Source organism: Coregonus clupeaformis, chromosome 34 (assembly GCF_020615455.1).
Source record: "Coregonus clupeaformis isolate EN_2021a chromosome 34, ASM2061545v1, whole genome shotgun sequence".
NCBI classification, from domain to species: Eukaryota; Metazoa; Chordata; class Actinopteri; order Salmoniformes; family Salmonidae; genus Coregonus; species Coregonus clupeaformis.
Genome location: NC_059225.1, coordinates 18,240,551 through 18,263,566, shown reverse-complemented (window position 1 = coordinate 18,263,566; position 23,016 = coordinate 18,240,551). Strand labels below are relative to the sequence as shown.

The window sequence follows — 23,016 nt, the reverse complement described above, 5'->3', positions numbered from 1 at the left end:
AGCATTATTCTATTCTATATAATCCATATTCCATACAGAATGTAACAGCTGGTGTATTGTGTACATCACAACAGTATAGAACTGTTAAAGGCTGCGCTGGCCTTGAGGGGGAAAGGAAAGGGATATGATGACCCTTCCTCAGGCTAGAGAGAGAGAGGGGTGTAATGGAGGTGGAGAGAGGGGGAGATGAGAAAGGGATGGAGAGAGTGTGTGAGTGGAGGGGAGGGGGGGGAGTGACTGTAACCTTGGTAACCTCTCCCCATACTTATAGAGAGGCAGTTGTTGATGTGTCAGTGAACTCTGAGGTAGTTCTGCTGCAAAGCCGTATTGATTGGGTTGAATCATGTTGTACAACACATTCTGTCCCCCTCTCTCTTTCTTTCTTTTGCTCCTGACCATTTCCACCCCCTTCCTTAATTCTCTCTCCCTCTTACACATTCCTCTCTCTCTCTGACTCTGCCTTCTCCTCTCTCTCTCTCTCTCTCTCTCTCTCTCTCTGTCGTCACCTTCATTCAGTTGTTTTGTTCTCCTTTGCAATGATAAGTGTTGAGCATCTCTCTGGCAGGCCTGATAAGAAATTAAATGGATGGATGGAGTGAATGAAAAAGTGCATCCCCACGATGCCATTTTGTCATGACATATCTGTCCATCGGCCTTGACCCGGACGCGTACAACACTAAATCTGACTGATAGTCACACACACACAGAAATTACCATCCGGTAATGATGATTAGGGTTGTTTATGGTCTCCAGCCCACACTTTGTCATTTACAACGGCTATCAGTGTGTGTGTGTGTGTGTGTGTTTGTGTGTGTGTGACCAGCATGCTAGTATGCAAGTCCTTCAACAAGCCACTACCAAGCAAAGAGAGAGCGAGAGAGAGAGAGAGAGAGAGAGAGAGAGAGAGAGAGAGAGAGAGAGAGAGAGAGAGAGAGAGAGAGAGAGAGAGAGAGAGAGAGAGAGAGAGAGAGAGAGAGAGAGAGAGAGAGAGAGAGAGAGAGAGAGAGAGAGAGAGAGAGAGAGAGAGAGAGAGAGAGAGAGAGAGAGAGAGAGAGAGAGAGAGAGAGAGAGAGAGAGAGAGAGAGAGAGAGAGAGAGAGAGAGAGAGAGATTGAAGTAAAGCCGAACTGAAGAGAGGAAGAGAGAGAGAGAGAGAGAGAGAGAGAGAGAGAGAGAGAGGGAGAGATGAGGGGTGGGGGTTACATAGTAAGGGATTAAGCAGAGCGGGGGAGTAGAAACGAGAGAAAGAGGAGAAAAGACGGATAGGGAGAGAGAGAGAGAGAGTGAAAGCCAGAGGGGAAAACAGTATTTCTGTCACTGGATAACCTGGTGACTGACAGCTTCATTTCCCTGCCATAGAGATCAAGCCAGGCAATTAGATCCAAAATGGCGTCCGCAGTGCTCCTATCCCTGTCAGGAGGATCATAGCCTTTCAGGGTGTCAGACTGCATCTGTAGGTCATTGAGCCGTAATAGCCTCCATAGTGTTCATATCCCTGTCACTGAGATCATAGCCTTTCACCAAGACAGAGTGCTACTGCAGGTCATCAGAGCCGTAATGGCAGCCATAATGTTTGTATCCCTGTCGGTGTCGGAGTGGCAGGCCGGTGGAACTTTAATGGTATCTGCACCTGCTCTTCATATACCTGTCAGTGGCAGCAGACCCCAGCCATCAGAACCCTAACGGCGTCTAGAGAATATTGTTTCCAGCTCATTCAGACACTGTAGTCCTTAACCGCAATGACAGCAGGTGGCAACACACACACACACACACACACACACACACACACACACACACACACACACGCACACACTGTAAAAATTCTCTCTCATCCTGCTCCTGTCCCAGTCTATTTACAGTATGTAGGTAGCCCATGGGGAATGCTGCCTGTATTGATCTGCTGTCCCTCATATATTACTGTAAACACACAACTAGCTGGCCTTACACACACATGCACACTCAATGTGTTACCTGTGTGTGTGCGTGTGTGTGTGTGTGTGTGTGTGTGTGTGTGTGTGTGTGTGTGTGTGTGTGTGTGTGTGTGTGTGTGTGTGTGTGTGTGTGTGTGTGTGTGTGTATGTGTTAGCCTAGCAGACAGATAAAGCTTTGTCAGGCTAAGTACCGTAGTGGGGCTTCCCAAAGAGGAGCAACACCAACAGCTGTTATCAATTCATGTCTCTCTTCCCTTTCTTCTTTTCTCCTTTTTTTTCTCTTACTTCTTCTCCTGTGAAGGATTGAGGTGTCTGCGGGGGGATTTAGCTATGTGACAAGAGGGAAGGGATGAACAGAGCGAGAAAATAGAGGAGAGACAGGCTCTAAACTCGAGTTTTTAAGTTGAATTTGTTAAAAGGCACACTAGGGAGAAGAACAGAGTACCTCTTCACAACCTCTCTCTCTCTCTCTCTCTCTCTCTCTCTCTCTCTCTCTCTCTCTCTCTCTCTCTCTCTCTCTCTCTCTCTCTCTCTCTCTCTCTCTCTCTCTCTCTCTCTCTCTCTCTCTCTCTCTCTCTCTCTCTCTCTCTCTCTCTCTCTCTCTCTCTCTCCCTCCAACATACACACACTCATTTTAAAGGGGCAATCCGCAGTTGAAACAATAACAAAGCGCCTTCCCTGATATTGTTTTGGTAGGAAGCTGAGGGATGAGCTGGAGAAATGCAGCCACTCTAAAAGTCATAGATAGCTATGGATGCAAGGACTAAAATTATAATTGTGACCATGTTTTGAGGGTATACAGTGTTTGTTTAGATTTACTTTGTATACAAACATTGGACAAGCTTATATTTTAGTTTTGATGGGGTAAGACAGTTGAACTAAGCTAAGATATATTCTTTAAGAATCAATGGGTAATACATATTAAAGTCCAAAAATGTATGAAGCAACTGCAGATTGCCCCATTAAGAGTCTAATAGGTGTATCATTTAGTTACAGTTGAAGTCTGAAGTTTACATACACTTAGGTTGGAGTCATTAAAACTAGTTTTTCAACCACTCCACAAATTTCTTGTTAACAAACTATAGTTTTGGCAAGTCGGTTAGGAGATCTATTTTGTGCATGACACAAGTAATTTTTCCAACAATTGTTTACAGACAGATTATTTAATTTATAATTCACTGTATCACAATTCCAGTGGGTCAGAAGTTTACATACACTAAGTTGACTGTGCCTTTAAACAGCTTGGAAAATTGGAGGTGTACCTGTGGATGTATTTCAAGGCCTACCTTCGAACTCAGTGCCTCTTCCCTTGACATCATGGGAAAATCAAAAGAAATCAGCCAAGACCTCAGAAAAAAAATTGTAGACCTCCACAAGTCTGGGTCATTCTTGGGAGCAATTTCCAAACGCCTGAAGGTACCACGTTCATCTGTACAAACAATAGTACGCAAGTAGAAACACCATGGAACCACGCAGCCGTCATACCACTCAGGAAGGAGACGCGTTCTGTCTCCTAGAGATGAACATACTTTGGTGCAAATCAATCCCAGAACAACAGCAAAGGACCTTGTGAAGATGCTGGAGGAAACAGGTACAGAAGTATCTATATCCACAGTAAAACAAGTCCTATATCGACATAACCTGAAAGCCGCTCAGCAAGGAAGAAGCCACTGCTCCAAAACCCCCATAAAAAAGCCAGACTACGGTTTGCAACTGCACATGGGGACAAAGATCATACTTTTTGGAGAAATGTCCTCTGGTCTGATGAAACAAAAATAGAACTGTTTGGCCATAATGACCATCGTTATGTTTGGAGGAAAAAGGGGGTTGCTTGCAAGCCGAAGAACATCATCCCAACCGTGAAGCATGGGGGTGGCAGCATCATGCCGTGGGGGTGCTTTGCTGCAGGAGGGACTGGTGCACTTCACAAAATAGATGGCATCATGAGGAAGGAAAATTATGTGGATATATTGAAGCAACATTTCAAGACATCAGTCAGGATGTTAAAGCTTGGTCGCAAATGGGTCTTCCAAATGGACAATGACCCCAAGCATACTTCCAAAGATTTGGCAAAATGGCTTAAGGACAACAAAGTCAAGGTATTGGAGTGGCAATCACAAAGCCCTGACCTCAATCCTATAGAATATTTGTGGGCAGAACTGAAAAAGTGTGTGCGGGCAAGGAGGCCTACAAACCTGACTCAGTTACAACAGCTCTGTCAGGAGGAATGGGCCAAAATTCACCAAATTTATTGTGGGAAGCTTGTGGAAGGCTACCCAAAATATTTGACCCAAGTTAAACAATTGAAAGGCAATGCTACCAAATACTAATTGAGTGTATGTACACTTCTGACCCACTGGTAATGTGATGAAAGAAATAAAAGCTGAAATAAATAATTCTCTCTACTATTATTCGGACATTTCACATTCTTAAGATAAAGTGGTGATCCTAACTGACCTAAAACAGGGAATTATTACTAGGATTAAATGTCAGGAATTGTGAAAAACTGAGTTTAAATGTATTTGGCTAAGGTGTATGTAAACTTCCGACTTCAACTGTAGATGTTCTATTATTTTTATCAAAGGCCTCTAATTATATTGCTCTCAATAGAAAAAGTTGAAAATAATGTTTCAAACATGTTCATTACAAAAGACCTTTAAGGTGATTGATACAAAAGACCCAGATTGAATTGAGCACCTGGAAGTGTATATGAGCGCCCGTGTACGCATGCACACACACACACACACACACACACACACACACACACACACACACACACACACACACACACAACGCCACACATACACCCAGTGTTTGATGAGATATTAGAAATGCAGGAATAAATGAAGATTTAATTTCCAAATTGCTATATCCCAAAAATAAATCACATTTGTGTTTTTTTCATCAGAAATGATTGCTTATGGGTACCTTCATGTGTGTGTAAAATATTACTGTTCTCAGATTTTTTATTCATAGATTTTAGATGTGTTTGAACATTTTGTAAAACGCTATATAGCCATTGTTTAGCTGGAACTGAATTTTCGTGTCCTGTATATTTGACTGTGATATGTGGTTGTCTCACCTAGCTATTTTAAGATGAATGCACTTACTGTACGTTTCTCTTGATAATAGCATCTGCTAAATGACTAAAATGTCAAATGTAAATGTTTTACATACAGATCTCATATTACTGTATTTAATTATTATTTGTAAAAAATATATATTGATGTCGCAAATGTATCATTTGCACAGTTCTTTATTTAAAATGTAATTACATTTGACTGTGTAAAACCTAGCAGTACTATTTATTTCTCTGAAGGTGAGGCGGATATATAGCATTTTGCAAAAAAAAACATGATTATTTGTCTTTCTGAAGTGAAACTATCAAGTGATAGATTTGAAACAAATATGTGTCTGTCATTGAACAACCCCATGCCATGATTAGATAGTGAAAAAACACAATCTCTTTAAACAATTAAAGCTAATTTACCAACATTTCTGAAAATGGATATCTTGTATAGCGTTTTTGAATGAAACTCTGTGTGCCACTAAGGTGAGACAGAGAGATGTTTCAGAGATTATCATTGCTTTTGCTTACTCATCCCCTCTCTATACTGTGTCTCGGATTATAATATTCATAGCATTTTATAGTTGGGATTTTATCACAACAGAATAGAAGATCTATATCCGTATATTGTGTCCTTTATTAGAAATAAAGAGAATAGCAATCTTCTCCTATCTCATATAGTCTCATATTGTGTGTTATTGTGCTGTTCCCAGATATTATGCATATCTTTCTGCTCTACAGAGCGGGGCATCTGAATAAAACAATATTACAGCTCTTATTACAGACCAGTGACCCCCCCACCTCATAGACACACACACACACACACAAACACACATTTAAAGAGATATGAACCAGGCAGCAGACTGGCATTGGGACTGGTGTGTGTAGTTGTCTTATACTGATATCTCCTGTGTGTGTCTCTGTCTCTCCAGAGGGGACCCCTTATACGTGGTGGGTGGGTAGGAGCAGTGAGAAACATTTCTACTGGGGAGGATCAGGGCCGGGGATACAGAAGTGTTCCTGTGGTATCGACAGGAACTGTACTGATCCCAAATATGACTGTAACTGTGACGCTGACCACAAACAATGGTGAGTACATGGGTTGGCGTGGGGTGGGGGGACTGTGTGTGTTTATTTAACCTTTTTTTTATCCAGGTTAGTCTCATTGAGATCAAATCTATTTTTCAAGAGGGACCTGGTCCAACCAAAACCGCAGCAGGGGCGAACAATGTTTGGGACAAATAACAGACATACAGTACTGTAACAACTTACATTTGCATGCGTGCGTGTGTAGACATGTTTAACTATACTTGTGGGGACCAGAAGTCCCCACAAGACTTACAGATAGAAACAACAGGGTTAGTGTATAAAAGGCTGTGTGTTGAAGCAGTGAGCGATGTCCCCCCTCTCCTCCAATAATAACAAACGTTGTGTTTCTGAACCCTTTAAAACACCTGATGGATGTTCTCATTAGAATAACGTATGGCTGCTAGTTACTCTTTCTCCTTCTCCCTCTGTCCTTTTCTGAATTACTCTCTCCTTCTCTCTTCTCCTGTCTCTCTTCCTCCCCCTCCCTCTCCCTCTCTCCCCTCTCTCTTCACAACACCCTCTCTCTCTTTCTTTCTCTTGTTACGATAACAGATGAGTGTTATTCCTTCTCTCCCTCTTTCCATTAATATTGTGTGTATTAATGTTTTTTTCTCCGGTTGAGTGAGTACGTGATCTATAGTACACACATCTCTATTTCCCCTCATTACACATAGAGTTGGCATGACACACACACACACTCACACACACTCACACACACACACACTCTTGGTTCCCATTGTGTCCTCCATATATTAGTTATCAAAAAAGGCAGAGAACAACAAACATATAATAAGGACAAATACAGGCTGCTTCAGAACAAATACCATTTATTTAAAACTTTAACACTTTACAGGTTTTTCCCCCTCTGTCTCTTTCCCGTTTCTTCATTCCACAGTATTTGTTATCTTTCTGCAAGAATAATAATATAGAAACATACTATCTCCTCCTTTTCCTCTCTTCCTTCATCTGTTCTTTCTTCTCCTTCCCAGGAGAGAGGACAGTGGTCTGTTGGTGTATAAGGACCATTTGCCAGTCAGTCAGGTTGCCGTGGGTGACACCAACAGGCTGGGTTCAGAGGCAAAGCTCACAGTCGGGCCGCTCCGTTGTCAAGGAGACCGTGAGTTCCACCCCTCAAGCTGTTATTAGTTTTTTTCAGTCACTTTGGAGCAATTTTCAAAAGTATGTGGTACATTTTCACAATGCTTAGTACAAAACTCGAAACAGATAATCAAAAAGGCAGTTGTTTCAAAACTCTAAGCACATTTTCAATTGATTAAGTACAGCACACAAAATCATAGTCACTTTTTCACCAAACTTAATCAGTGTATAATCTAGAAATACATGTTTCACATTGCAATACTGTATACAGTCCATTTGTGAACTATTCAGACTCCTTGACTTTTTCCATTATTTTTTTTTCTCCACATTTTGTTACGTTACAGCCTTATTCTAAAATGTAATAAATCATTTTTTTACCTCATCAATCTACACACAATACCCATAATGACAAACCAAATACAGGTTTTTAGAAATCTTTGCAAATAAAATAACAAATACAAAACTGAAATATCACATTTACATAAGTATTCAGACCCTTTAGTCAGTACTTTGTTGAAGCACCTTTGGCAGTGATTACAGCCTCGAGTCTTCATGGGTATGACGCTACAAGCTTGGCACACCTGTATTTGGGGAGTTTCTCCTGCGTTGTCTTGGCTGTGTGCTTAGGGTCGTTGTCCTGTTGGAAGGTGAACCTTCGCCCCAGTCTGAGGTCCTGAGCACTCTGGAGCAGGTTTTCATCAAGGATCGCGCTGTACTTTGCTCCGTTCATCTTTCCCTCGATCCTGACTAGTATCCCAGTCCTTGCCGCTGAAAAACATCCCCACAGCATGATGCTGCTACCACCATGCTTTACCGTAGGGATGGTGCCAGATTTCCTCCAGATGTGACGATTGACATTCAGGCCAAAGAGTTCAATCTTGGTTTCATCAAACCAGAGAATCTTGTTTCGAATGGTCTGAGAGTCCTTTAGGTGCCTTTTGGCAAACTCCAAGCGGGCTATCATGTGTATTTTACTGAGGAGTGGCTTCCGTCTGGCCACTCTACCATAAAGGCCTGATTGGTGGAGTGCTGCAGAGATGGTTGTTCTTCCGGAAGTTTCTCCGATCTCCACAGAGGCACTCTGGAGCTCTGTCAGAGTGACCATCGGGTTCTTGGTCACCACCAAGGCCCCTCTCCCCCAATTGCTGAGTTTGGCCGGGTGGCCAGCTCTAGGAAGAGTCTTGGTGGTTCCAAACTTCGTCCATTTAAGAATGATGGAGGCTACTGTGTTCTTGGGGACCTTCAATGCTACAGACATTTTTTGGTACCCTTCCCCAGATCTGTGCCTCTACACAATCCTGTCTCGGAGCTTTACGGACAATTCCTTCGACCTCAGGGCTTGGTTTTTGCTCTGACATGCACTGTCAACTGTGGGACCTTATATAGACAGGTGTGTGCCTTTCCAAATCATGTCCAATTAATTGAATATACCACAGGTGGACTCCAATCAAGTTGTAGAAACATCTCAAGGATTATCAATGGAAATAGGATGCACCTGAGCTCAATTTCGAGTCTCATAGCGAAGGCTCTGAATACTTATGTAAATAAGGTATTTCTGTTTTTAATTTTTATAAAATTTGCAAAAATTCAAAAAAACTATTTTCCCTTTGTCATTATGGGGTATTGTGTGTAGATTGATGAGGAAAAATATGAATTTAATCCATTTTAGTATAAGGCTGTAACGTAATAAAATGTGGAAAAAGTCTGAATACTTTCCGAAGGCACTGAATGTAAAGTAATTGCTTTTCACAATGCAGTGCTCACATTAATGTCTTCTCATTTGTTAAAATACATTTGACTATTAATTAATCCACCTGGTCTTAATTGATAATCACGTAACCATTTGGTAAACCTATAGATTTTAAACTGGTTTGTCTATAACAGATTTTGAGAACTACATACAGTTCTCATCGACATGGCAGTAAATTGTTCATGCACCTGAGGAAAAACCTTTTGGCATGGCGAATCCAAGCCAGACATAAGTCTGGATTGAAATCATTGCATACCTCATCCATGGCCTTAATATGGGTGGTACGCTCATGGGGATGGCAATCATACAACTTCCACCTGTATTGTAATCGTGTATTGTATTTTACAGTATTGTATGTATGTATTGAAGTGGTTCTGTACGTGGCTCAGTTCATAAGAGCATGGCAATAGCAATACCAGAGTTGTTGGTTCAATTCCCACTGGGATCACATACCAAAATGTCTGGACTGTTGTCACTTTGGATAAAAGTGTCTGCTACTGTACATAAAAGCCATATATTACGGTATTACAGTATTGTATTGGCCAATGCAATTTTAGTAAAGCAGTGTGAACGCCATACCCCCCGTACTGTATGATTAGTTACAGACAGTACATTCCTAATCTTGTCAATATCTGATTTATTTTTTACTTAATGTGAAGTAAAATCATAATAGTCATCATCATAGTAGTACATTTGAGTATATATCATACGTTTTATGTTTCTACTTTACAGAGAAAAAAAAAACATTATGTAGTTCTCAAAATCTGTAGCAGACAATCCAGTTTACATGTAAAATCTATAGGTTTACCAAACCTTTAAGTGATCATCAATTAAAAGCAGTCTGATTAAGTAATATTAAATTGTCTTTTAACAAAAGAGAAAATAATCATATCAAAAGTAATGTGAGAATTGCATTGTGAAAGGCAATGACTTTATATGAACATGTATTGCAATGTGAAACATGTACAGTACCAGTCAAAAGTTTGGACACACCTACTCATTCAAGGGTTTTTCTTTATTTTTACTATTTTCTACATTGTACAATAATAGTGAAGACATCAAAACTATGGAATAACACATATGGAATCATGTAGTAACCAAAAAAGTGTTAAACAAATGAAAATATATTTTATATTTGAGATTCTTCAAAGTAGCCACCCTTTGCCTTGATAACAGCTTTGCACACTCTTGACATTCTCTCAACCAGCTTCATGAGGAATGCTTTTCCAACATTCTTGAAGGAGTTCCCACATATGCTAAGCCCTTGTTGGCTGCTTTTCCTTCACTCTGCGGTCCAATTCATCCCAAACCATCTCAATTGATGCAGCACTCCATCACTCTCCTTGGTCAAAAAGCCCTTACACAGCCTGGAGGTGTGTTTTGGGTCATTGTCCTGTTGAAAAACAAATGATAGTCCCACTAAGCGGAAACCAGATGGGACGGCGTATCGCTGCAGAATGCTGTGGTAGCCATGCTGGTTAAGTGTGCCTTCATGTCTTAAAGTAATGATGACTGTTGTTTCTCTGTAAGGGTTGAGGTGAGGTGTGACCCAGGTGCGGTGCAGGATATACAGTAGACAGTAGGCAGAGATGGTGAAACAAGGATCTTTACTGGTGGTCCCGAAGCCAGAATACAAAATAACGGACTTAACACGATAAAAGAAAGGCAGAGCAAATAAGTCTCCAAAAACCGGCTGACAGACAAAAAAAGAAATACTACCTACGACTGAAACAAATAAAGAAACAGGGAGAACACTTCTCAAGTACCTGTACATTGGTCTCCGATCAGACAATGAGTAGTACTGCTGGACATAGAGAAACAACAGAGAAAACTGAGCAAGGGAACACAGGGAAGTGAGGGCATAAATACACAGGTGAACAGGTAGACACAGGTGACACCAATAGGATACTGATTAGTCCAGACTGTGAGTGAGGAGGTGCCTAAGGTTGTCGGAGGATGACACCTATTGCAAAGAGAATGTTACAGGAGGGGGTCGCAGTTCAGGAGCGACCCCCTCCTGTAACATTCTCTTTGCTTATTTGAGCTGTTCTTGCCATAATATGGACTTGGTCTTTTACCAAATAGGGCTACCTTCTGTATACCACCCCTACCTTGTCACAACACAACTGATTGGCTCAAACACATTAAGAAGGAAAGAAATTCCACAAATTCACTTTTAACAAGGCACACCTGTTAATTGAAATGCATTCTAGGTGACTACCTCATGAAGCTGGTTGAGAGAATGCCAAGAGTGTGCAAAGCTGTCATCAAGGCAAAGGGTGGCTACTTTGAAGAATCTCAAATATAAAATATATTTTCATTTGTTTAACACTTTTTTGGTTACTACATGATTCCATATGTGTTATTTCATAGTTTTGATGTCTTCACTATTAATCTACAATGTAGAAAATGGTAAAAATAAAGAAAAACCCTTGAATGAGTAGATGTGTCCAAACTTTTGACTGGTACTGTATTTCTAGATGAAACACTGATTATGGTAATTCCGTGTGTGTGGGCACGCGTGTGTGTAAGAGTGAGTGTAAACGTGCTCATACACACACACCCACGTACTCAATTCAACGTGGGTCTTTTGTGTCAATCACCTTAAGGGTGTTTTTCAATCTTTTAAACTTTTTCTCTTCAGAGCAATACAATTAGAGGCCTTTCATAAAAGGAATAGAAAATCAAACTAAATTATACAAACTTAAAAGGAGAAAGGAATGGAAGAATGAAGGAAAGAAAGAAAGGATAAAAAGTTTCTGACCCTTTCAAACGCTATCATTACCATGTCCACATGATGTAGGGACAAAGGACACGACCTTCAATCATAGCTGGAAGAGTGTGTGAGTGTGTGTGTGTGTGTGCAGGGCCGGCCCGCTCATTAGACAGGATTAGGCGTCTTCCTATGGCGGCAGATTGACGAGGGCAGCATTTTCTGAACTAAACTGACCAAGACGCACCTCCAACAACACATAAAACCTCACATAATTAATTCTGTCCAAAAACAATGACATTTTCTCCCAACCAGTGGCATATGGGCTTTTTAGGTGAGTGCTGATGCCGCCCTATGATAAGCAGTGCCCACTTTGTCAAAGGCAGGGACTCCAAATATTTATCTTGTCCATTCCGAGCGCACCTCTCCAGGGTGCTGTTGGAGAGACGCACCACTGCGGCGCTCCACCAACGTTCCGTCCCAAAAATGATCTAACATAAATCATATAGCAGATATAGGATATGGTAGAAAGAGTATGTGGCCTTTCCTAAGCCTACAGGCTGGAGGTAAAATGTATGACAATGCAATGAGACGGACCCTTTTTACATCATGCAGGTTTCTCCGATCAAACAGCCTAACCTAAATGGCACCCAATCAAATAAAAAATGCACTGACATGTTAACAAATAACATAACCTAAAAACATGTCAGGCCAAAGTAAAATGGACAGGAGTTTTACCCTGTCATGACTTGCCCTCATGGGCTGAGGATCAAAGATGCTGGCTAGGCAAAGGTTTGAACACCCCCTCTCCTGGGGGCCAGTTTTATGACCGGTCGTAAATTCCTTGAAGAAACTTTATTTTCTGTGCCATGCAGTATTGGGAGAGGGAATTTCCCTGTGGAACAAAGGAAGTCTTCCCGCCAAGATTCCAACATCCAAAAGTGAATAATGAAACAATATTCCTACTTCAAAGAATGTGGGAAATGGTCAGTGGGAACTTAAAAAACAATAATGTCAAATTCGTTACTATGTTGTGTCGTCATTAAAGACGGTGGAACAACATAACTGTATATTTGGGGGTGTGCTCTTCCCAGTTATGAGGTTTGCATCAAATTGTTGCATAAAACAAATTATTAAGTATAATAATACTTTTGTGAAGACAACAATGTGATTTTAGTATTCTAGATGCGATGATTGTTTTCCATATTGATTTGTTCTCAGTCAGTGGCCACACCCAGATGAGCACAAACAATGGAATGCCCCTTTTATCCCGAGGGCATAAAAAGCCTTGAAAAACAAATTAACATTAGACCAAGCAGATTATGGTGTAAGCCGGATGTTGCAAATGGTTGAATCTCTACCAGACCAGCAGACGTGAAGCGTGAGCTAAACGTTACAAAATGGTTAGACCAGAAAGACCAGAAAACAGGAGACGTTAGTCCACACGTTTGAAATGGTGAGAAACTCTGAAACTCTCATCCTCTACACGAGGTGAAGAAGAAGACAACGCACTAGACCTTAGCATTACCAGTCTGCAGCTGGCATGTATAGTCGTCTAGAGAACTTTCACTAAAGACATGAGTTGGGAAGGACAATCCCTCTCAGACAACCGTTGGTACTTCTGAAGTATTAATTCTAACAGATCAACTCTACGAACTACAGGGTATGCTGAAATATCCATTCTAACCAACACTATGACCAAAAACTCTACCAAGGACATTGGGATCTCTGGTGGGCAAACCAGAGTCCTACATCATCAGCTCAACTATCAAGGACAGCTACACGTAAATACATGTTGCATTTCTAATCCGAATGAGCGGGTGCTAAGCATTTGTATTTCCGTGAGCGTAGTTAAGAAACGTCCGATAGGTGAATTCCTTTGTCTCTTCCTCCCCCCCTCTCTCTGAATCCACCATCGTGTTATAACCAAACTGTCCTGTTTTGTTAGTCCGCTAGACTGTATTTACTGTATAATGTTAGTGTTTTATGTATTCTGGAATTGTTATTGAGTTAGTTAGTAAATAAATAATTGAGCCAATGTGTGTATTGCTGATTCATCAATAAGGTTAGGGTTCTTGCAGGTTCAAGGATTATGCGACGTTCAGAATGAGACTGATAAGAGGTAATTATTTAATAAGTGACTGTTATCGATATATAACATATATATCTTCTAAGAGTTTAATTCGGGAGATGGTAACTCGTTAAACAACTTCTTCCGTGGTGCCCCAAATTCCTAATGAGTTAATTGTTAGATTAATTTAATTGAGTGACAATTAAACATAGTTAGTTGATTCGATAAATAACAGTTGCCATATTAATGAAAGTCACGTCACGACAACCCAATGTTATGATCAGTGGTTTCAATTTTGTACATCCCTGCTGTAGACTATACCTCAGTAAGCACGGACCGATGCTGACGCTTTTTGGACGTCTTTTTTTTTGTGCAGTCCAGACCGGCATTGATTTCCATGTCCACGGACGTTGATTTTTGGTCCGGTCTGGACCAAATCTGAACCAATCATAGACGTCTATGTTTGGTTCAGATTTAGTCCGGTCTGGACAAGCCTTGATTTGGCACAAACATAGACGTCTATAAATTACATATTTTCCTTCAGAACAGAAGATTAACCTGATATCAACGTCCAGAAAATACATATTTTTGTCTTTGATTCAGAACCTAAATTGAACTTAACTTCAATGTCTGGGAAAATACATATTTTAGACATCTTTTCAATGTCATTTTGCTTACTGGGACTATTATTGTAGGGCCTGCCATTCTTTTTGTCTCGCCTAGGGTGGCAGAACGGCCAGGACCTGTGTGTGTGAGTCTCTTGCATCGAGTCCCAAGTTAATCCTATTCTGTAGCCATGTCTGCCTCTGGGTAATGGTTATTAAATAGCAAAGACTTCAAATAATAAAAAAGGGCCCAGTAGGTGGCAAGTGTGCGTGCGTGTGCGTGTGTGTGCGTGTACGTGTGTGTGTGCGTGTGTGTGTGCTTGCGTGTGCTTGTGCATATGCGTGCGGCTTCTGGGACAGTGTGATAAGCCCTCCTTTGTAAAAGCACTGGACTCCTACTCTTGCCAAGCATCCCATCCCAGAGCAGAGAGGCTTAGAGAGAGCGGGGGAAACAGAGAGGGATAGAGGGAAAGAGAGAAAGAGATTTAAAAAAGAGGGGGAGAGAGATAGAGAAGGGGTGAGGGAGGGGCAGATTTAATGTTATTCAGGGCATGGCTGGAAGTGACAGATGCATCTGCCATCCCACACACACACATACACACACACTCACACATACAAATAACCACACAGTCTCGTAAGTGTCTCTGTGTGAATGAAGTCTTTAGATTGAAGCTTTACACAGATCTCACTGAACAGATAACAACATACAATACATGCTGCCTCACTCTTTCAATTCAATTCAATTCAATTTACGGGCTTTATTGGCATATGAAACATATGTTAACATTGTCAAAGCAAGTGAAATAGATAACAAACAAAAGTGAAATAAACAATCAAAATTAAAAGCAAAATGTACCCTCACAAAAGTTCCAAAAGAATAAAGACATTTCAAATGTCATATTATGAAAAAATAGTTAAAGTACAAAAGGGAAAATAAATAAACATAAATATGGGTTGGATTCACAATGATGTTTGTTCTTATCTGGGTGCCCTTTTTTCTTGTGGCAACAGGTCACAAATCTTGCTGCTGTGATGGCACACTGTGGTATTTCACCCAATATCAAAATTGTGTTTGTTTTCTAATTATTTGGGGGTCTGTGTAATCTGAGGGAAATATGTGTCTCTAATGTGGTCATACATTTGGCAGGAGGTTAGGAAGTGCAGCTCAGTTTCCACCTCATTTTGTGGGCAGTGTGCACATAGCTTCTCTTTCTCTCTCTATCGCTCTCACACTACCTCTCTTTGTCATCTTCCCCTTCCTCCTCCCAGAAAGATGCAGAGAGAGAGAGACCCATATTTATGTTTATTTATTTTCCCTTTTGTACTTTAACTATTTGCATATAATATGACATTTGAAATGTTTGTGAGTGTAATGTTTACTGTAAAACGTTTTATTGTTTATTTCACTTTTGTTTATTATCTATTTCACTTGCTTTGGCAATGTAAACATATAATTCCCATGCCAATAATGTCCTTAAATTGAAATTGAATTGAAAGAGAGAGAGAGAGAGAGAGCAAAGCTGAACCCCATGCCATGAGCTTTTGTTCCTCCAAAGGTCATCTGACATCCTCTTTTTCTCCCCTCCATTTCCCCTGCGTTTCCCCTCCTTTTCCCCTGCGTTTCCCCTGCGTTTCCCCTCCTTTTCCCCTGCATTTCCCCTCCTTTTCCCCTGCGTTTCCCCTCCTTTTCCCCTGCGTTTCCCCTCCTTTTCCCCTGCGTTTCCCCTCCTTTTCCCCTGCGTTTCCCCTCCATTTCCCCTGCGTTTCCCCTCTTCCCCAGGTAATTACTGGAACGCAGCGTCGTTCACCACGCCCTCCTCCTATCTACATTTCTCCACCTTCCAGGGAGAGACCAGCGCTGATATCGCCTTCTACTTCAAGACCAGCGCTCCCTACGGGGTGTTCCTGGAAAACCTCGGCAACACCGACTTCATACGCCTCGAACTCAAAAGTAAGTAACTGTACCTATTCTCTCTCATTTAGCACACTCTTCTGTTCTGTGGCTTCTTTTTTTTTTTTTTTTTTTTCATTCAAGGGTTTTTCTTTATTTTTTACTATTCTCTACATTCTAGAACAACAGTGAAGACATAAATACTATTAAATAACACATATGGAATCATGTAGTAACCAAAAACGTGCCGAACAAATCAAAACATATTCTATATTTAAGATCCCTCAAATAGTCACCCTCTGCCTTGATGACAGCTCCGCACACCCCTGGCACTCTCCCAACCAGCTTCACCTGGAATGCTTTTCCTTTTTTTTTATATACTTTGTTTATTGAATTTTCAGTACCAGCATTTAGTAAATAATTGCACTTGAAAGTTATTTGGTATGAATATGGAACAACAATTTGAAGACAACGATACAGCAAAACATGGAGAGACAGACATGAAAGAAAAAATAGACATTAAGTACATAAATAAGATAAAACACAAAAAAAAAAAAAAAAAAAAAAAAAAAAGGAAGAATATCTGTTTTGATCCAGTTGTTATAGGTCAGCTAGCACAGTTATTACCGTCCTTAACATCCGAGATGTCGTATATGCACATACCAGGCTTCTTACATCACCAATATATAAATATACATCACTCTGGAACTGCAGGGAAATGTATTCTTTTGACATAAGAAAAGAAGGGAGCCCACTTTGCATAAAATTTGTCTACAGACCCATTGAGTGTCTGTTTTATTTTCTCCAACTTTATGCAATTCAAAATAGATTTAATCCAAAGAGCATGAGAAGGGGCTGCAGAGGATTTCCATCTAAGTAAAATTAATCGTCTCGCTAACAACGTGACAAAGGCAATTACATCCTTATTCATTTTGGTCAATTGTATTGTGGGTAAGGAAACTCCAAATAATGCAATGAGAGGGTCTGGCTCGATCTGTGTGCCGCTTAATTCTGAGAGTGTGTTAAAGATGTCTTTCCAGAAACCAACCAGAGATGGGCAGCACCAAAACATGTGCACATGATTAGCAGGGGACTGGTTACATCGAACACAATTAGGGTTCACATCCTTGTAAATTTTTGATAGTCTTGCTTTGGTCCAGTGGGCCCTATGAATGAGTTTGCATTGGATGAGGCCGTGTCGAGCGCAAATAGAAGAGCTATGTACCCTTTTGAGTGCCTCTTCCCATAGTTCATCAGATATTTCCTCACCCAGTTCCTCCTCCCAAGAGGATTTGATATTGTTTAATGAGATGGCTTGTAGTGAGCAAATTTGACTATAGATTATTGACATTGTGCCTTTCTGATTAGGAAGAGGGGTGAGAAATGTGTCGAACTGTGTTCCACTAGAAAGGTTGGGGAATCCTGGATCTATGCTGCGGATGTAACTCCGGACTTGTAAGAATCTAAAAAATGATGTCTGGGGAGACCAAATTTAGCTGATAGTTGTTGAAACGTACTAAATGTATTGTTAGTATACAGATCTCTGAATCTTTTAATACCGAGATTAGACCATGTTGAGAAAGCACCATCGATCATAGATGGGGGGAAAAGCTGGGTTTGAGGCTACCGGAGCCAAGGAAGAGGTTGTTTGAAACCCAAAGTGGCGCCTAAATTGATTCCAGATCTTCAATGTTGTTTTGACACATGTATTGTTGGTGAAGGAGGAGTAAGGGCCTGTAATAGAGGAGTGAGCGAGGGAAGACAGTGATGCCGGTGTAGACGAGGCAGCCTCCATCTCCAGCCAAGTTGGGGGTGGGAATATTACTCTGCTCTGCAACCAGTACTGAATGATCCTAAGGTTAGCGGCCCAATAATAGAATCTGAAATCTGGTAGAGCTAGACCGCCGTCTGGTTTGGGCCTCTGCAAGAGCTGTTTTCGCATCCTAGGAGGCTTTTTGTCCCATATAAAGGGTAGAATTAGGCCGTCGATCTTTTTGAAAAATGTATTGGGTAGAAATATTGGAAGGCACTGATAGAGGTATAAGAATTTAGGGAGAGTATTCATTTTAATAGAGTTAATTCTAGCAACTAAGGAGAGGTGTAGCAAAGACCACCGTTCCAAATCGTCCTTAGTACGGGTTAAGAGAGGAGCAAAGTTGGCTTGAAAAAGGTTTTCAAACCTAATTGTGACATGTACCCCGAGATAAATAAAACTGCTGTGTGCTATTTTAAATGGCAAGTTATGTAAAGGGGATTTTTTTGTAGCCATGTTAAGTGGCATCAATTCACTTTTACTGAGATTTAGTTTATACCCTGATATGTGACCGAAGGATGCGAAAGTGGCAAGGGCAGCAGGGACAGAGACAGAAAGATTGGATGTGTATATTAATAAATCATCTGCATATAAAGACAGTTTGTGTTCGTGCCCGTATCTGACTATGCCTTTGATGAGGGGGTTGGAGCGAAGTGCTATTGCAAGTGGCTCTATGGCGAGGGCAAACAGTAAGGGACTTAAAGGGCAACCCTGACGTGTCGATCTTTGCAGAGGGAAGCGATCTGATTGAGTGTTATTAGTCCTGACAGAGGCTTGGGGGATGAGTACAGAAGTTTTATCCAGGTCATGAATTTGGAGCCAAAGCCAAATTTATTTAGAGTGTAAAAAGGTATTTCCATTCCACCCGATCAAACGCTTTCTCGCGTCCAGGGATATAATGGCTTCAGAGGTATTGTTGACAGAAGGATTGTATATAATATTAAATAATCTTCGGAGATTGAAGAATGAGTGTCTATTTTTTATAAATCCTGTTTGATCCGGAGAGATAATTGATGGGAGGACTGTTTCTAGCCGCGTTGCCAGAGTTTTGGCTAGAATTTTATAGTCCACATTTAGCAGGCTAATTGGACGGTATGATGCACAGTCAAGAGGGTCTTTGTTTTTTTTAAGAATAACACAAATGGTTGCTTGAGTGAGAGTATGTGGGAGAGCACCATTTACAAATGCATCATTGTACATTTCAATTAGAATAGGGGCTATTTTGGTGATAAACTTTTTATAAAACTCTGTCGGGTAGCCATCAGGCCCTGGGCTTCTCCCAGATTGAAGGGATTTGACAGCGTTAGACAGTTCTTCAACAGTGATCGGCTGCTCTAATTTTTTTACCAAATCCCGGCCGACCCGAAGGCACAGATAGTGAGTGGAAGAAATTATCCAATTCCAGTGTATCCGCTTTACTTTCAGAGGTATATAGAGACTGGTAAAATCTCTTGAACTCCTCATTGATCCCCCAGGATCTAATGATATCCCAGATGATGTACGAATTTTTGTAATCTGAGATGATGATGATTGTTGACGTAACTTGTGAGCTAATAATTTACTGGCTTTCTCTCCTTGTTCATAGTAAGTGCTCCTAGACTTGACAAGCATTTCAGTAACCTGGTCTGTTAATAGTGTGTCAAATTCTGCTTGCAGAGTTAAACGTTCCTTATAAATATCTGGGGATGGTGAAACGGCATAAATGTCATCTAATTGGGCAATACAGCGTGTTAGCATAGATAACCTATTCCTTTTCAATTTGTTCTCATGTGCGGTGTAGGAGATAATTTCACCTCTGATATAAGCTTTCAAAGTTTCCCAGAGAGTAGACGCAGAGATGTTTGGGGTTCTATTTGTAATCATGAAAAAGTCGATTTGACTCAAAACAAAGTTGACAAAGTGTTCATTACTGAGCAGTTGGGTTTTTAGTCGCCAAGGCGGTCGCTGATTGTCAACATTTTGAAAAGCTACTTCCATAGTAACAGGGGCGTGGTCAGATACAACAATTGGGTTATATGAACATGAAGTTATGGAGTGGAGGAGCCGGTCATCAACAAGGAAGTAGTCTATGCGCGTAAAAGTGTGGTGGACCGATGAGAAAAAAAGAGTATGCTTTCCCAGTTGGATTAACCATTCTCCAAGGATCTGAGACTGCGAATTCAGACATAAAGGTTCGAACAACTCTAGCTGAGGTTGATAGGGTGGTAGGTTTAGTGGAGGATCGATCCAATTGTGGGTCTAACCAACAGTTAAAGTCACCTCCTAAAATCAACATATGGGTGGACATATCTGGGAGTGTAGAGAAAACCGATTTGAAAAAATCACCGTTGTCCCAATTAGGAGCATAGATATTAACAAGAAGAACCTTTGTATTGAGCAGCCTACCACTGACAATTATATATCTACCATGGGGATCTGCGATCACCTTAGAACATGTAAAAGGTACCGATCTGTGAAGTAAAATAGCCACCCCTCTCGCCTTACTCTGAAATGAGGAATGGAACACCTGACCCACCCATCTGCACCTAAGACTTGAGTGTTGTGATACCTTCAGATGAGTTTCTTGGAGAAAGATGATGTGAGCTTTCAAATGATGAAGGTGGTGTAGTACCTTACTACGTTTAACTGGGTTATTTATGCCCCTGCAGTTCCAAGTAAGAAAATTAAAGCCATTCCCTCCAGCAGTATGGGCTACACTAGGCTGAGTCATATCTTAAGAGAGAGAGAGGATGTGTAAAGGACAAGGTACAATGTAAACTGAAGATCTTAGTTGAACCTAAAAGCGCAAATGTAAAAAAACAAAGACAAACGAAGAGGCACAAAAAACATATACAAACTATATACATGAACAAACCCTTCCCTCACACCCGCCCTTGCCGAAGCATCTCCCCAAATGAGATGCAAGCAAAACCCTAAATACGAAGAAAGTTTAGAGCTAAGCATGATAACTCTTACTCTGTGCTACCTAAGATTAGTGACCATTTAACTAGAGTAAGCCAAACATGAATAGAATGGTCCCCAATAGAGTCTAAGGAAAACTATCCTCGATTAAGAGAGGTTTAACCTCGACGCAGATGGTAAATAATCAGACTGAAACAGCCATGCAGACCCCCAGATATTGGCATTAGAGGCGGCAAACCTGGGCTGGAAATAAAAAGATAAAGAAGAGAATGACATTCATATGTCGATGAACCCAGCAGAGATGGCTTCGTTAGTCACCCATTCGGCCTGCTAACTAGCCTGCTAGGAAGACCAGCTAGCCAACCATTTGTTACAAACCATGCGGTACAACAGCCGCTTTCACGTTCTTGTTGATGAAATCTGCCGCTATAGCCGGGTCCTCGAATCTGTGCATGGAACCGTCCGGTAAAGTCAGTCTCAAAACCGCAGGGTAGATGAGGCCGAACTTCACGCCCGGGCAGGTGTGTAGTTGGCGTTTCACAGCTCCAAAGCTAGCCCGCCTCTTAGCCACAGCTGTTGTGTAGTCCGCAAATATCGAGACTCTTTTACCCTTATGTAGAAGAGGGGATGCTTCTCCCGATCTTCTCAGTATGTCGTTGCGGACGTGAAAGAAATGCACCCTGATGACAAATGGTCGTGGGGGTTCTCCATCCCTGGGTCGGCTACGCAGAGTGCGGTGAGCCCGGTCTAGCAATGGCTTCTCCTCTAGCCCGAGCAGCTCCTGAAGTAGCTGGGCCATGTACTCCGTGGGTCTTGGGCCCTCCACTCCCTCCGGTATTCCCAGTAGACGAATGTTGTTCCTCCGCATTCTACTTTCCATATCTTCGCATCTATTATCGAGGAATGCCACCCTAGTTGTCAATGAGCCGACGCTAGCCTCTAGCTCGCTAATGCGAGTGCCGTGGTCTGTAGCCCCTCGCTCCAAATCCGATAAAGTCACCCCATGTGCGTCGAGCTTATTCTGTATACTCTCGACAGATTTTTTAAGCTCGTCTTTGATCGTTGATATCTCTGACCTGAGGTTGGTAGAGAGACAGTCAATTTTTCCGAAAATGTCGGCTTTGAGGGTGCCTATCACGGATTGTAGCATCTCCACAGTCAGTGTTTCCGTGGGGCCGGCATTGGTAGCGTTCGGTGGCGGGGTGAGTCGGGAGAAGTTGCAGGCTTGTTGCGGCCTGCTCTTGCAGACTCTGTTTTTGGTCGGGTTGATGTCATTACGAATTTAAATTTATTAAACTTGAACTGAGTTGTTTATGGGTCTCTTCAGACGCCTGGGCAAACAGAAATGTATGCAGTTTTGCAAAGTTAAATATATAAATTTGGTCACTAACTCAGGAGCGATAGGGAGACGCGTGCTACATCCTTGGCTTCCAACAGCGCCCCCTGTTCTGTGGCTTCTTCCTCTGTTTTTACACTCCTTTCGTTGGTCTCTCTGGCTTGTTCTCGCTCTCATCTTTTTCAATTTCTCCCCTTTTTTCCCTCTTCCACCCTCCTCCCTTTCTTGCACTGTGAAAACAAAGTCTGATATTTCTGTTCAGACTTTTAAAAAATCCCTGACTGCTTCCCTCTCAGTTCTCTATATGGCTCTAAAGCGATGATTGACATTTCATGTGCTTTATGCGACTATACTCCAATGACTCAAATAAAAAAAAATAATGGGCATTCAACTGTATTCAGATTGAGAATGCTAAATTCCAGGGGATTACATTTAGCCACGGTTCTTTAATGACGAGATGGCTATTTAACCATACTGCCCTAAAAAAGGCAAAACACAGTAATTTGTTTTGCTGAAAAATCTGACTTCAAAGTATTTTTCTGTCTAGACAGACAGCAATTTCTGATACTCCATTGTATATTTTGATCAACTGGCTTGTTCTTGTGTCAGGAAAGTAAATACCACATTAATCAGATAATATACCTGGCCGTTACAACAGATAAAATATTTTTTACCAAATTCGTGTTTACTGCGTTTTGCCTTTGTAGGGCAGCATAGTGGCTGTCAATTTGATGATGGATGACAAATTACAT

At 41.3% G+C, this 23,016-nt stretch overlaps 1 protein-coding gene across 1 annotated transcript in view; it reads left to right on the top strand.

The window, feature by feature from the left end:
• The window catches only part of cntnap2a (contactin associated protein 2a), a 195,564-nt gene that overhangs the window by 81,187 nt on the left and 91,361 nt on the right, over window positions 1-23,016 (top strand). Inside the window, exons 17-19 of the mRNA XM_045210319.1 lie at window positions 5,930-6,086; window positions 7,076-7,203; window positions 16,104-16,274. Of these exons, the coding sequence (XP_045066254.1) occupies window positions 5,930-6,086; window positions 7,076-7,203; window positions 16,104-16,274 (456 nt within the window). The remainder of the gene's footprint in view (window positions 1-5,929; window positions 6,087-7,075; window positions 7,204-16,103; window positions 16,275-23,016) is intronic.